The sequence below is a fragment of the Pezoporus flaviventris genome, unplaced genomic scaffold, assembly GCF_033815535.1.
Source record: "Pezoporus flaviventris isolate CSIRO_AGI_PZ_B2104156 unplaced genomic scaffold, CSIRO_AGI_Pfla_v1 ptg000007l, whole genome shotgun sequence".
NCBI classification, from domain to species: Eukaryota; Metazoa; Chordata; class Aves; order Psittaciformes; family Psittacidae; genus Pezoporus; species Pezoporus flaviventris.
Window position 1 is genome coordinate 8,681,694 of NW_026892555.1, and position 13,506 is coordinate 8,695,199.

The window sequence follows — 13,506 nt, forward strand, 5'->3', positions numbered from 1 at the left end:
ATCACAAGTAGGTGGATTGCAAGGGATGCAGCTGGGATGGAACAGATCTTACTGTAGCTGAAATATTAAAGATCATCTGTCTTCTCAGGCTACGGTCACATAATCTATTTCAGTATAAGCTCATGCATCTAAGGGTAGAGCCACCATGTGTGTGGCTGCCCTCCTTTGTGCTGGCCGTAACACAACAAAAAAAGCAGTTTTCATCTGATCTTTCCTTGACTTCGTGATTTTCTGACCAGTAGTGTGCTGGTACACAGAGGGTAGTGGGACTAGTGACTGGTTGGCAGAGGGAAATGGGAAAACCACCTCTTTCAGGTCCTGTGGAGCTACCACATACTCCCCACAAAAGCCTGCAGGGTTGCCTGTTGACCTGTTGCTTCTGATCATAATATTCTAGTTGGAGTGTGGAATGCCATTGATGTTAATCTTCATTTGCTTAACCTTTTAATCTTTCCTGTCCAAATATTCATGATATTACCATTTTTCTATACATTGGTTCTGTGTTCCAAATAGAATCTTTTAACCATATGCATACATTTAGTGTATATTACAAGACTATTGTATTTCATAGACATACAAAGCAGTGGAACAGTTGTTATTTCTTAATGAAAAGGAAAAAATTACATCTTCATTCATATGCCTCCGCTGAATTAAATTGCATTTGGAGGTTTTAATTTTTTCATTAAAAAATAAAACTGAAGAAGCTACAGAAATCTAAAAATTAAGAAACTCTTTCCAGCTAAGTAAAAGTGTTGATGAAAAGCTGCTACATTCATTGATGATGACATTGTGTTATATCCCATATGTTCTGTTTGTAGCTTCTTTGCAACCTTGCAAGAGCTTGCTGTGCCCTAACTTAAAATACTGCAGTCCCCTCTTGTTCCCATACCTCAGTCTGTCTGGTTTTTATGTGCAATCATTCAACCATTGTATGAGCTTCTTGAGTATCTTTAAGACTGATGTTGAAGTGTTAATTTTATATAAGGACTAACTGCATCCAATAGGGTTAGCTAATATGACTTTTAATGTGGATTGGAATTTGTGTATTGCTTTTGAGAACCATGGTAACTTTAAAATAAATGCCATAAACTAATGACTTACACAATCCCTCCCCAGTAAAACTAATGTTTAGTTTAAAAATCATTGGACTAAAATATGAATAACTTAGTGTTCAATTAAGTAGAGTTTCCTATGTAATTCCAACTCGGGGGGGGGTATTAAACTATCCAATTGCTTTATCCTTTATTTCTATATCCTATATTTTCTAATTACATATTATACAAGAATGAAAGGCTACATGGTAATGATCAGCTTTGTCCATGCACCCCTGTTATCCTGTAGTAGCAGTCTTGTTTTTCATGAGCTTTTCCTTTCTTGATCCTGAATCATACATTGGATTCCTTATTTTAGAGTAGAATATTGCCAACCTGTATGCTTTTGAAGTGATAGATATCCTCTTCAGCTGTAAGACTGCTGTTTAAAAAAACGCAAACAAAATAAACCTAAAACCCAACAATATTTTCCTTCTCAGTGGTGTTTTCCAATTCTTCCTGTATACAAAAGTGTTATTTCCAACCTTTGCTTTGCCCCGAGTGCTTTAGTTTATATTCTAGCTAATCCTGTGGGATATGCCATTTGATGATTTACTGAAGCTGATTCTACTCTTGCCTTCCTTGATTCTTTTTGCAGAAGACAAGTTTCAGGGATCCATGTGTTAAATCCCCTCAAATAAGTAGTAGTTGTCTGAAATATGGGTGTAGGAATGCCTCTTCCAAAGGGGAAGATGAGAGTAAACAGACTGAAAACCTACTTTCCATACAATATTTAATGTCACAAGGAAATGATTAACTGGTTGTTGGTGGTGGTGGTTGTTGTTTTTTTTTTTTGTGGGTTTTGGTGTTTTCTTGGTGTTTTGTTGGGGTGGTTTTTTACTTCTAGCAAGATAAACTAGAAGTCAAGAGCTGCTGCTAGAATGTGGCTGTTACTGAGTAAGCTGCTGTTGTCATTAGTAGAGCAAGAATATTGATTTTGAAGAAGTTAATGCTCATTGCTGTGTTCAAAGTCCTTTATGATTCACTATGTGGATGATGTGCAAGGCCTGTGTTTTATCTGACAAGTATTATTTTACAGAGCAGGGTTTGTTACGCAGGTGTTTGATAGTCAGGGTGGGTGTATGCCTGGGAGTCCAGCATAAGTGTTGGCAGGAGTGATTTAAGCCCTGGCTTGAGGAAGAAAAGGATGATTGTGCATGATCTTCTCTAGTTCTGCTGAACCTGAACATTCTACTTTGGTGCTGTGTATATGGGGAAGTTGTTATCTTCGACTAAAGTTTTGCTTTTGAATCTGTGGAATTTGAATGCCTTTGAAGCTCCAGGTCCTCAAACAGTTACCTCTCTCCCATCTAAGACTTTTCTTTTCTTGAGAACTCCTCTGTTTTTGGCTAATTTGCATGAGCTGTTTCACTGTGCCTCCCAAAATGATTAAAGAATATAATTGAGAAGTGTCATAAAATTAAGGGGTGAGGGGGTAAGGAGGCAGTTAAATACTCCCTGGCAAAACAGTTCTTTGTTCAGCTGCTTGCACAACTGTATATGAATGTGGCATTATTTATATTACCAATATTCAGTTAAATCTGTGATCAGACAAATCAGTTGCATTTTCTGAATGGAAGACTGTAGTTATTTTAATATCTGACAGTAAGTATTTTTATGTTGTTGCTAGTGTAACTTAGGTGTGTTTAGGATTGTGGATGTCAAATATGTCTGAAGATTAATATTAAGAAAATGTATAGAATATTCTCTAAGGGCTTCTGTTCTCTCATACAGTCTTAAAACAGAACTAGCGTGGGACTATTTTTACCCAACACAATACTATGTTGAAAGATGCTCTGAAGTAAGTAGCAGTTTCCTTGCAAAGCACTTGTACTGTTGCCTAACATACTGGAAATTACTGCTAAATTCATATAAATGTCATTGTATTTTTAAAACAATACTTTTAAAGTTTCTATTTGAAGTGTTCCCCTCATGGAAGGGAAAGTGGTAGCTTCTGTGTTGCCCCAATTACTTTGTCAGGTCATGTATGCAGTTTGGGCAAATTAAGGATTTCAGTGGTGCTGGTGTATCATTTTCTTCCCCCTTGGTTGGTTGCTGTAGCTTATGCACTTGTATGGAAGTCAGAAGTTCCTTTCTAGACTTAACTGGTTTTCCAGTGCTCATCATGTGTGCCAGCCACTTCAAACAAACGCTGGAGAATCTGATTGGACAAGTGGGTTTCCTTTAGGCTGGACATCCCTTTTTGTTCCACTGGATTTTACTTGGATATTGAGAAAGCAGATCTCACTCTGGTCTTCCGTAGTATATAGAATGATTCTACTGATAAAAGCATACATATCACTACATAATATGTATTACATATTTATGGGATGGGGGGTTTTTGGCCTATCTTGCTCTTTAGGTCTGTTTTTCTTTACCACAGCAAAGATGACATGTGCATTTTAGTTTTCTAATGCCTATTGCACGTTGATCAAAAGGAGTGAAAGGTGATATAGGAGGAGGAGGTTTTTAGATGAAGCTTTTATTAAAGTTTTAGAAATGACTATTCTGGTTATCATGTTTCCTGTTCTGTAATTTCCCCCCCTAAATTAAATGTTCAGAGAATACATTTGTATTGAAGAACAGGGCATGGAAGTTCAAGCTTAGCTCTAATGCTCCACATCTCAATTATGCTGTTGTGATTACTTTCTGTTTTTGGAAGGAGAGATTCAAACCCCCTCTTGTGCATTTTTTAAATCGGCTCTAGTCAAAGTCTAATCATAATGATTAGAAACACAGCTCCTGCTATTTATTGTAAATCTTAATTCCATTTTTAACTTTTGCCTTAAAAACAAAAAAGAATTGAACGTTTGCTTATTTTCTAGAATACTGATACTTTGTTGTTATTCTCTCTCCTGCTGTTGTCCTATAGTGTCAGTCTACATTACATACTGTAAGAAGAGTTAGATGGTAGACTCTCCTAACTGGTCGTCTGAACGCAGCTCCAAATTTCATAGTAGTGGTGGTTACAGCTTTAACATGGTGTAAGATTGAAGTCTTATTGAGTCTGAGCATTACTTTGAGTGACAAAATGAAACTGAGTTAAGCAGTGTCCCAGAATGCTGTATAGTTTGCAAGGTCTGTGTTATACACAGAGTAATACATTTCAGATTAATACAATACAGAGTAATGTATTTCCCCTGGACTTTGAAAAAAGTTTCAGGAGAGGTTTGCAGAGCACAGGGACAGAATAGGCTTTTATGTCTTAGGTTGTTGAGATCATTCCCTTTGTGTTTTTCAGGCAGTACTTAGTAATTGCTGACATGGACAAGGAGGATCAACTTGGAGGAAAAAAGATTGACAATATGCCATGACTACTAAAAAGTACAGCACAACTGAACTGCTTATTTTTAAACATGGAAGCATGTATCACATAGGCGACCATTCTGTTTGAGTCCTGTGCAATCACTTGCTAGTGCTGTGCAGCTTTAACACTAGCAAAAGTTGTGGGTGCAACTTGGGAATCTTGCTCGGTGTCATCATGGGAAGTGTGGACCTGGCTATGTGTTTGCTAGTTTCTGAGCTTTAGCCATGTTTTACCCCATTAACATGTTAGTGAGTGCTGGTGAAGTAAGAAATAGGTCTAATTGTGCTGTAGTGACATGAAAACTGGAAAGTTTTCTTCACTGCTTTTGCTGTCTGAGGCTTGTAATTAGTAGTAGTAAAGCTGCCCTGTCTATTGCAGTGAGTTTGGATGTAATGAATGGTAACTGTTCAACTGGTCAGGTAGTTCAAGGTACATAGTTGCCAGTGTAAGGGTATTATTTCTACTGAGAAGCTGTGGCTGCCCTATCCCTGGCAGTGTTCAAGGCCAGGCTGGATGGGGCTTGGAGCAGTCTGGTCTAATGGAACATATCCCTGTCTATAGTAGGGGATTGGAACTGGATGAGCTTTAATGGTCCCTCCCAGGCCAAATCATTCTGTGATTCTGTGGTATTTATCACCAAGCTTAGTTTCTACCCAGTGCAAGTTGTGCCTGTGGGGAAAATTTTCTGTCTGTCACTGGATGTTTTCAAGTGTTGTCACTAGCTGTGGGCATTTCAGCAGCTCCTACACAACAGAAGGTAGAAAATGAATGTGTTCTGTGTCATCATTTTATCTGGAAACAAATCTCATCATTTTATTTTTCAGTTACCTCCTAAAGGTACCTTGTGCACAAAATGAGCTGAATGCAGAAATGCTCATGTAACTCATCTGAGAACCTGAAGAAGGAACTTCCCCAAATATCGTTAAGTGTTCCCAAATGTGCCAGAATGTGCACAAGATCAAACGGCTGCTCCATGCTCATTAGGAAAAATGTGATGCTAACTCCATTTCATCTAGAAATAATCACATATAGATAGCAATTAGTATCTATGTTCAGAAAAGGCTTTGGGTGGGAGTCTGATTGCAAAGAGGAGTCCAGAGGTCAGTTGTCAAAACCAATTGCTGTTAGCAATACTGGACTTCTTAGAGGTTTTACAAGCAATATCTACTCAGCTTCCGTTTGAGTAATGCTTGAAGAATAATTTGGTGACTATTATTTTTGCAGTTCTCTAGAGACTACACAGAGGAGCTTGCTCATCTAATGTGACCTTTATAGCACTGAAGGGCTGATGATATTTCTTGCATATGCGAGCTAAGAGGGAGGCTGTTGCATTGCATCAGGCCCTGTAACTGACAGTAGGAGATGTGAGGGAAGTTCAGCTAATGGATCGCTGTTAAGCGTTGGCATTACCTGAAAAGAAAGATTTACTGGAAAAAATGTATTTCCTAAATTTGATTCCTGCTTGGTTATGGTTAAAAACTCCAGTTTGGATGAGGCTTTGAGCAGCCTGGTCCAGAGGAAAGTGTACCTGCCCATGGCAGGGCGGTTAGAACAAGATGATCTTTAAGGTGCTTTTCAACCTAAACCATTTTGTGATTCTATGAAAATTCTTGAAGCTTCCAATTTTCAGGGAAACCACAATTTAAAAAAAAAAAATATCTTTTAATTGGTCTCAGTGGGAATAGCTGGTACACAGTAGTGTACGAGGTGATGTTGGCAGCAGTTATTACAGTGCCAAGTGCTTACTGATGTGTTGATCTTGTTTGTTTTCTCTCATTTGGATCCTTTTGGGATCTTTTACATGAAGGGATTAATAGTCTCTAGAAAATTCTTAACCAGTCCCCTATTTTTGTCATGTAGACATGTGCTGAGGCCAACAGTTGGAAATAGATTTTGCCAGTACTTTGCCAATTGAGTGAGGAGGGAGGGACGGGAAGGATGGTTTGAATTGCTTCTCCACATACAGAATGAAGTGAATTTGGTAGTCTGCTCCTGTCTGAGTGGGTAAGCTACAAGGGGCCAGCACCTGACTTTTATCTTCTGCTTTGGTTGTATTTCACTGGGGAAATGGTGGGGTTTTGTATAGTTGCAATTTCTGTGGCATGTAATAATTTAACACGCTGTCTAATCTGCATTTGTTTTCCATCTGATGAAGTTTGGATTTTATTGTGAAGAAAACTGATCCTGGTGCCGAAGAGCCATAACTTTGTACAGTGCCATTGCTCTGCCATGTTGTATGGACATTGTTAACCGGGACTTGAGCAGACACAGTAACTGTATTTTCCAGTGCAAGCAATAGTAACTGTCAGTCACTTCTGTGCCAGGGTTTAGATCAGTGTATGAATTGAAAAGTGAAAGACTTGCTGCTTATAGTCCCTTGAAGTCAGTGTGTCATCTGTGTATTCTCTATGAAATAATGAATCTTGTATCTGACAACCTGTGTCACTACAAAGCATGTGTATACCCATTTATGTTTATAACCTCAAATATCTTGTACTTCACATTTATTGCTTGGTGTTTTAATATAGGAAAATGTATTCTTAAAATACATGGAGTGGTTTTGTCCTGAGTGCACAGACTGCTTATGCTCTCATAGCCTTCCAAATTCTCTCATGGGCTTGTCCTGTGCAAAATACTGTAATTGTTTAAAACACTTCTGTTTTGGTATATTACTTTTGTGGGTGGGTTTTAGTAGTGGTAGAATATGGACAAATATAGACTATAGGGCAAACTTCCTGCAAATGGGGTGAAATTCTAAACCTTCTCTGATATGAGGTTGAGCAGTTTGTTCCAGTTGGAAAATGCATCTCTGGGTAATAATCTACTTGGAGGAATTAATAATGTATGCTGACATATTAATGTGATTGTCAGTGCCTTGAGCCACTCTTTATAAGGCTGAATCAGAAATCAGTGGGGTTTTTCTTCTTGAAATTGTAAAGGTTTTCAGGGTACATAAAACATGTTTGATGTTTTAGTAGGTTGAGTGGGCTGAAGGGGCCATAGCATCCTCTGTGCAAATGTGCATCTGCTTCTGGGATCATACTGATATATAGCAGAGCTGGATTTAATATGTACTTGAACTGCATTTGTGATCAGTTTCTGTAACAGTAGTTTTACATCAATCAAGAAAGGAAGATATTTGTGTTGCTCAGTCCATCTTTTTAATATTTATTTGTAATAACCACATCAGATAGTCTGAAGTATGATTCCTAATATATAGACTTTGATGTACGTATGCATACATACAAACATATTGGTATCTACCCACATGTAGGCACACAAATATATATGTATTTATACATAATGAAAAGATAGAAGGTTCTAAAGAAACAATGTGGTCTATCTAAACATGAGTTTGCAGGTTTTAATATATGAAATGTTGAGAACAATCCAGAATGGAGCACTTCACACACTGCGCAGTAGTACAGTTTCTGGTATAATATTCAGTAGCTATTAAAATTGGCCCAAGAATAGAAACAGCCTTTACTGAGAAGAGGTCAGGTTTTAAAGAGCAGAAGAGAGGCAAAAGCAGTGTCTGCAGAGCTCTGCCTCATCTCAGAGAGAGGACTGCAGCGTGGGTTATGGGATGTAAGCATATCCCTTTTCTGACCTGCTGCTGACGTGTGTGCTGCGTCATGCTGGTAAAAGTATATGTGCAAATACAAAGTTATGTACATCAGTGATCCATTGGTAGGACTCACCTTCCTCCTCCCCCAGATTAATCTGGTTTTGTTTCTTCAGGTGGACAAGTTTTTCAGTTCTTATATTTGTATGAATAGCTATCAGTAAATGTACATGTTGAGAAGGAGGGTGCTGTAAGAAGTCTTGCCTCTGAATGTGAAGTGGTCATTCTAAGTACAAATCACTGCCAGTGTGCATGCTCTGATGGAAGGTGAGCTACATCCACAGTGCTCATAAGGAGCCTCTGTTTTTCTTGGAGCTAAGGTCATCACAGCAGTCACTGAACTGGGTCACAGTGTGTAGCCAACATGAGTTCTCTGGTATGAAGAAGAGGCACCACTTTCTTCAGTAGTACAGATCTGAATGAGGTTGGTGGTTTGAAATTGCAGTCCAGGTTCAAAGTAGTTGAATTTTGATCAAAAGGAGAAATGAAATCTGAGGTGACTGTCTGGGGGGGTTCCAGACTGATCTTGCATGATCAGGCTGTTTTCTTATTGAGCATAAGCTTCAATGTAAGGGAATGCAGCAATATGAAACCTTGACAGGGCGTATGTCAGAGATCATGTGCAGCAAACCTGCTATGTATGAGGGGCAAGTTTTCCTTGCTTAATTTTATATAGGCAGACTAAATAGAATGGGGTTTGTTTTTTCCTTAATTTCTTCATTAATATGTGTCAGGAGTTTTTGTGAACCCTAATTTTGCATTATTTTAAATAAAAATAGAGGTTGTCTCACAGATGACTGTTGTCAAGAATAAAGCTTTGTTCATCCAAGAGGTAGTAAAGCTGTGTTGCAGGTAACTTTAGTAGATTATGTCTTTTCAGAATGCATAAGATGGTATGAAAAGGATCTCTCAGAGAAGTTAAAAAGGCCTCCTGGGAACTGGTATCACAGAAATGAAGAAAGAAGCATTTTCCAGGGTGATAAGGAAGAGTTCAGTATGTAGGAAGGTAGGAAGGGGAATACATCTGAATACCTAGAGACTGTCACAGAGACTCCTTGGTTCTCTAAGGCATTGTAGTTTTCAATGATGTAAGTGTCCCTTTTACTGAAAGATCAGACTTTGTGTTTTCAAACATGGGGAGTAAAAATATTTAGTATTCTGAATGCTGGAAAATAAAATTTAGGGGGAAAGCACACCTTGGAGTACCCATTAAAGGGGGAAGCAAGGGCTGTTCTGTCTAGTTTAACATGTTTAAAAGGTAACTTTACTCTGGAATAATAATTGAATTGAGCATTGAGTGCAGCTTAATTCCTTTACAGCAGGGTGCAGCTAAAAGTCATTAGCAAATGACATTCAAAAGGAATGTGTTATACTTGGACACAAACTGCCTACAGTTATGTAAAACAAAAAACAGCCATCAAAAAAACCCCACAAAAACCCACTCCAAAACCCCCTAGGTAACAGTTTGTGTGTACCTAGAATCCTATGCAGGCTTGGGATTCCACTTCAGTAGGCATTCCACATACTGCCCAGGTATTGGGTTATAAGTGTGCATGGATATATAGAGAGTTTTGGTCTAAAAGAAGAACTAGTTCACATAAAGTTCCTATTTGCAAATATAAAAGCACAAGGTTGACCTGTGATGTTATTCTGACTTAGATCACTGGCTCCTTCAGGCAGTGGATGTCATCTCTGTGTATCGCTTCATCATTGATTGCTCTTAAAATAATGAATGCTCCCTTCCTCTTGCTCCCACACTGGTGATTAAGTTTAATTTAATAGCAGATCCAATTTGAAAGATTTTTCTAGTCCATTTGTCCTAGACTTCTAGATTGATAACATTAGGAACACGTACTGTCTTTCTTGGAGTTTTTGTATTTGTTTCCTCTTCCTGAGTATCCAGTTTGCTTCAATATTAGAATTTAGTACAAAGCTTTATCTCTGAAATCTCATCAGTGTTAATGGTTGTCTTTTTTCCAAGATACTTGCTTCAAATTCTTAGGATATCCTGCATTCAAACTCTCCAAGGACAAGTGAATCATATTTTTCTGGTCACTGAAGATAGAACTTCAGTAGAAATGTATAACAGCAGTCTGGCATAGCATGCAGACAGAAGTAAAAGCTTTTGACAGTGTTTGCAAAGGAATCTAAGGAGAATCACCTGCTGTGCACTGTCTGGAAAAGGAACTCAGAGTTCTTAATTTATTAAACTCAAACAATTTCTGTCAAGGTGGAAGTCAAATAAAATCCACAATTTTACTGGGCACAAAAGAAATAATGGCATTTACATTTCTGAGTGTTTGAATCTGTTGTTCTGCTGCAAATTGAAAACTAGAGAGAAATAATATTAGAAAGAACTTTAATTCTGTGGTTCCAAACGTTTTAGTTTTAACTACCATGGAAGTGGTGTGATGTGAGAATATGGTGGTTTTTGGTGTGATATGAGAATATGGTGGTTTTTAACAGAAATACTGCATCTTTTTTTGTAACAGATCCTTATACAGTTCAACTGTAACATTTTGTTTGGTTAAAATTGGACCACTCCAAAATAAATTAATTGGTTTATCTATATATGATAGAATCCCAGACTGGTTTGGGTTGGAAGGGACTTTAAAGCTCATCTAGTTCTAATCCCCTGCCAGAGGCAGGGATACCTTCCACTAGAGCAGGTTACTCCAAGCCCCATCCAACCTGGCTTTGAACACTGCCAGGGATGGGGCAGCCACAGCTTCTCTGGGCACCCTATGCCAGTGTCTCACCACCCTCACAGGGAAAAACTTACTCGTAATATCTAATCTAAATCTGCACTCAGGTTAAAGCTATTCCCCCTTGTTCTGTCCCCACATATATCTCTATGTAACATGTCTCCAGTTTTCTTGTAGCCCCACTTTAGGACTGGAAGTTGCTTTAAGGTCTCCCCAGAGCCTTCTCTTCTCCAGGCTGAATAACCCCAACTGTCTCAGCCTGTCTCCATAGTAGAGGTCATCCAGCTCTCTGATCAGATTTGTGGCCTTCTTTAGATTCACTCCAACAGCTCCACATCCTTCTTATGTTGGGGCCCCCAAAGCTGAACACAATACTGCAGGTGGGCTCTCATGAGAGCCAAACAGAGGGATAGAATCCCCTCCCTCAACCTGCTGGTCATGCTTCTTTTAATGCTGCCCAGGATTTGATTGGCTTTCTGGGCTGAAAGCACATGCTGCCAAGTCATTATGTAGCTTCTCATCAACCATCGCCCCTAAATCCTTCTCCTCAGGGGCGTTCTCAATCCATTCTCTGTATTTGTGCTGTAGGGTGTAAGTGTGCATACAGTGAAACACTCACTTGAACTTACCTAGGAGTGTTATCCTCATGCATGACCATCTCCACTGTTTTAACGCTCCAGTTGACCTGGAGCTCCTGCTGTGGGTTGGTTTTTGGTTTTGGTTTTGTTTTTTTTTTGAGCTTCAATGTCTAGTGCAATGTAGTTATCTCAGCTTTGACAGTAAAGCTCTGCTCACTGGTTATGTATTCACTCATAGTGTTGCGTGTAGTAACCCTCTGTGGTGATGTACATCCTGCTATGGGAGTAGCTGCCATTCTGCCTTAGTGTGCCAGTCTCCAGGTACCAGACCCACAGGAGCTCTAAGCTTTAAACGATTTGGATAATATTCTACCCCAGGGTCTCTGCAACAGGAATTTTGTTGTCTACAGCAGCAAACAGGCACAGTTGGACTGCTACTCCAACGGTGAACCTGAGTAGAAGTTCTCCAATCTTCAGTGATTTGGACATAAATATAATATGGCAAATGATTCGAGCTTCATTAAAACTTGCGATTATTAATCTGATGTTGCTTTCGGTGATGGGGAATTGCCTATGACCTAAATGGGAGGGAAAAAAAACCCAGGAAATGATTTAAGCATTTCTCTGTGTGTTCTCTGTGGATAGCTTCAGTGAAATTAACTGGATCGCTGCACACAGGGCCTGTGAAGGACAGTAGCTTTTAAGTTTCTTGATTCCACAAGTCTAGGCTAATGGTTGCTTTGTTTTTATTTTCTGCTTTATCATAATAGTTCTTTCTCATGCTGATTTGATGCCTTAAATCAGATTGGGAGCGGGTAGGGAGGAGTGACGTTGGTTAAAAAGGAAAGTACCTAAACAGCTAATCCTGAATTCATTATTGCTTAGTAACATTTCAGTCTGGATTTTGAAACTATTGCAGAGAACTTGAAATTCAGAATTATGGAATCCTGAAAATACATGTTTGACTGTTATAATAAATATTTCCTTTCAGTCACATGATGCTGCACAAAATCAGATCTTAGTCCTTTTGATATTTTTCATCTGCTCTATTTCTAAAATTATCTTGTGGAGTTAAGTGCAAGAGGTTAGTGTGATAATCTGTTTCTATAATTGGAAGACTATTACTATTGGAAAACCACAGAAGTTAACAATTAATTTAGTAGAAACTGGAGGGCTGTGGAAGCATCTGCTAACTATTTCTCGTTTTTTTGTTTGTTTGTTTTTTTTTAACATAATTTGAATAAATGTTTTTCCCTTAAAAAAACTGACATAGTGTTTGCCTTTCAGCACTGTCACTAGTGCTCTGCTGTACCGCCAGAGCACTTTCAGTTCAGTTCTTTAATTAGTCCTGAAGGGGTTGAATGACCTCAGACCCTCCAGCAGGCTGGATTTGTTGTATTGGCAGTTGTTTCCAGCCTGTGAAACTAATTTTCTGGCATTCTGTGGATTGCTGAAGTAAATATTGAAAGTTTGTTTATTTCTTGATATTGTAGGCATTGGATCAAGACAGAACTGCTCTACAGAAGGTGAAAAAATCTGTGAAAGCAATATATAATTCGGGGCAAGGTAAGACTTTGTTTTACGTTTTACATGAAAACCTAAGGATTTGATTTCCAGTTTGAGAAGTGTCTTGCAATTTATCCTGTTGAAGTGTGTAGCAGAACACTGCTCAGAAGTGTTTGGATGTAGAAACATGCTTTCTTTGCTTCTGATTATACCTCATATATATGTGCTTTCCAGTTCTTAAACCCTCAAATTCCTTCTCAAAGGCCTCTGGGAGGACTCCCATGGGTAAATTTTCCTGCTGTGATGATATTTCAAGCAGTTACCTCCAGCTAGAATGGTGACAACAGCATTCTAGACTGCATTTACGGAGTGCACTTCTAAGAGATACAAGAGTGAGAACTTGCTAAAAGGTTTAAAAAACAAAAGGAAATATCTATAGGTAGATGTATTTTGTTTCAACACGTGCTCTCCCCTTGTGACACGGACAGTAAAAATTATGTATTTCCTCTCTTACCTAAAATAGTGGAGATTTGTCATTATGTTGTTTGTTCGAAGACGCTGTCAGTGTTTTATTGGAACTGTAGAAGTAATTTTGTGGGAGGATAGGTGGCTGGAATGTGAACTGATGATCCATTTGAGTTTAGTAACAAATCATGATCAAGCACAGATCAATGTACAAATTAGATTTTGGAGA

General features: G+C 38.6%; 1 protein-coding gene across 3 annotated transcripts in view; it reads left to right on the top strand.

Moving 5' to 3' along the window:
• Positions 1-13,506, top strand: part of ASAP1 (ArfGAP with SH3 domain, ankyrin repeat and PH domain 1) — a 150,909-nt gene that overhangs the window by 66,535 nt on the left and 70,868 nt on the right. For all 3 annotated transcript variants that reach the window (XM_061447716.1, XM_061447717.1, XM_061447718.1), the window contains one exon: positions 12,800-12,872. In XM_061447716.1, the coding sequence (XP_061303700.1) occupies positions 12,800-12,872 (73 nt within the window). The remainder of the gene's footprint in view (positions 1-12,799; positions 12,873-13,506) is intronic.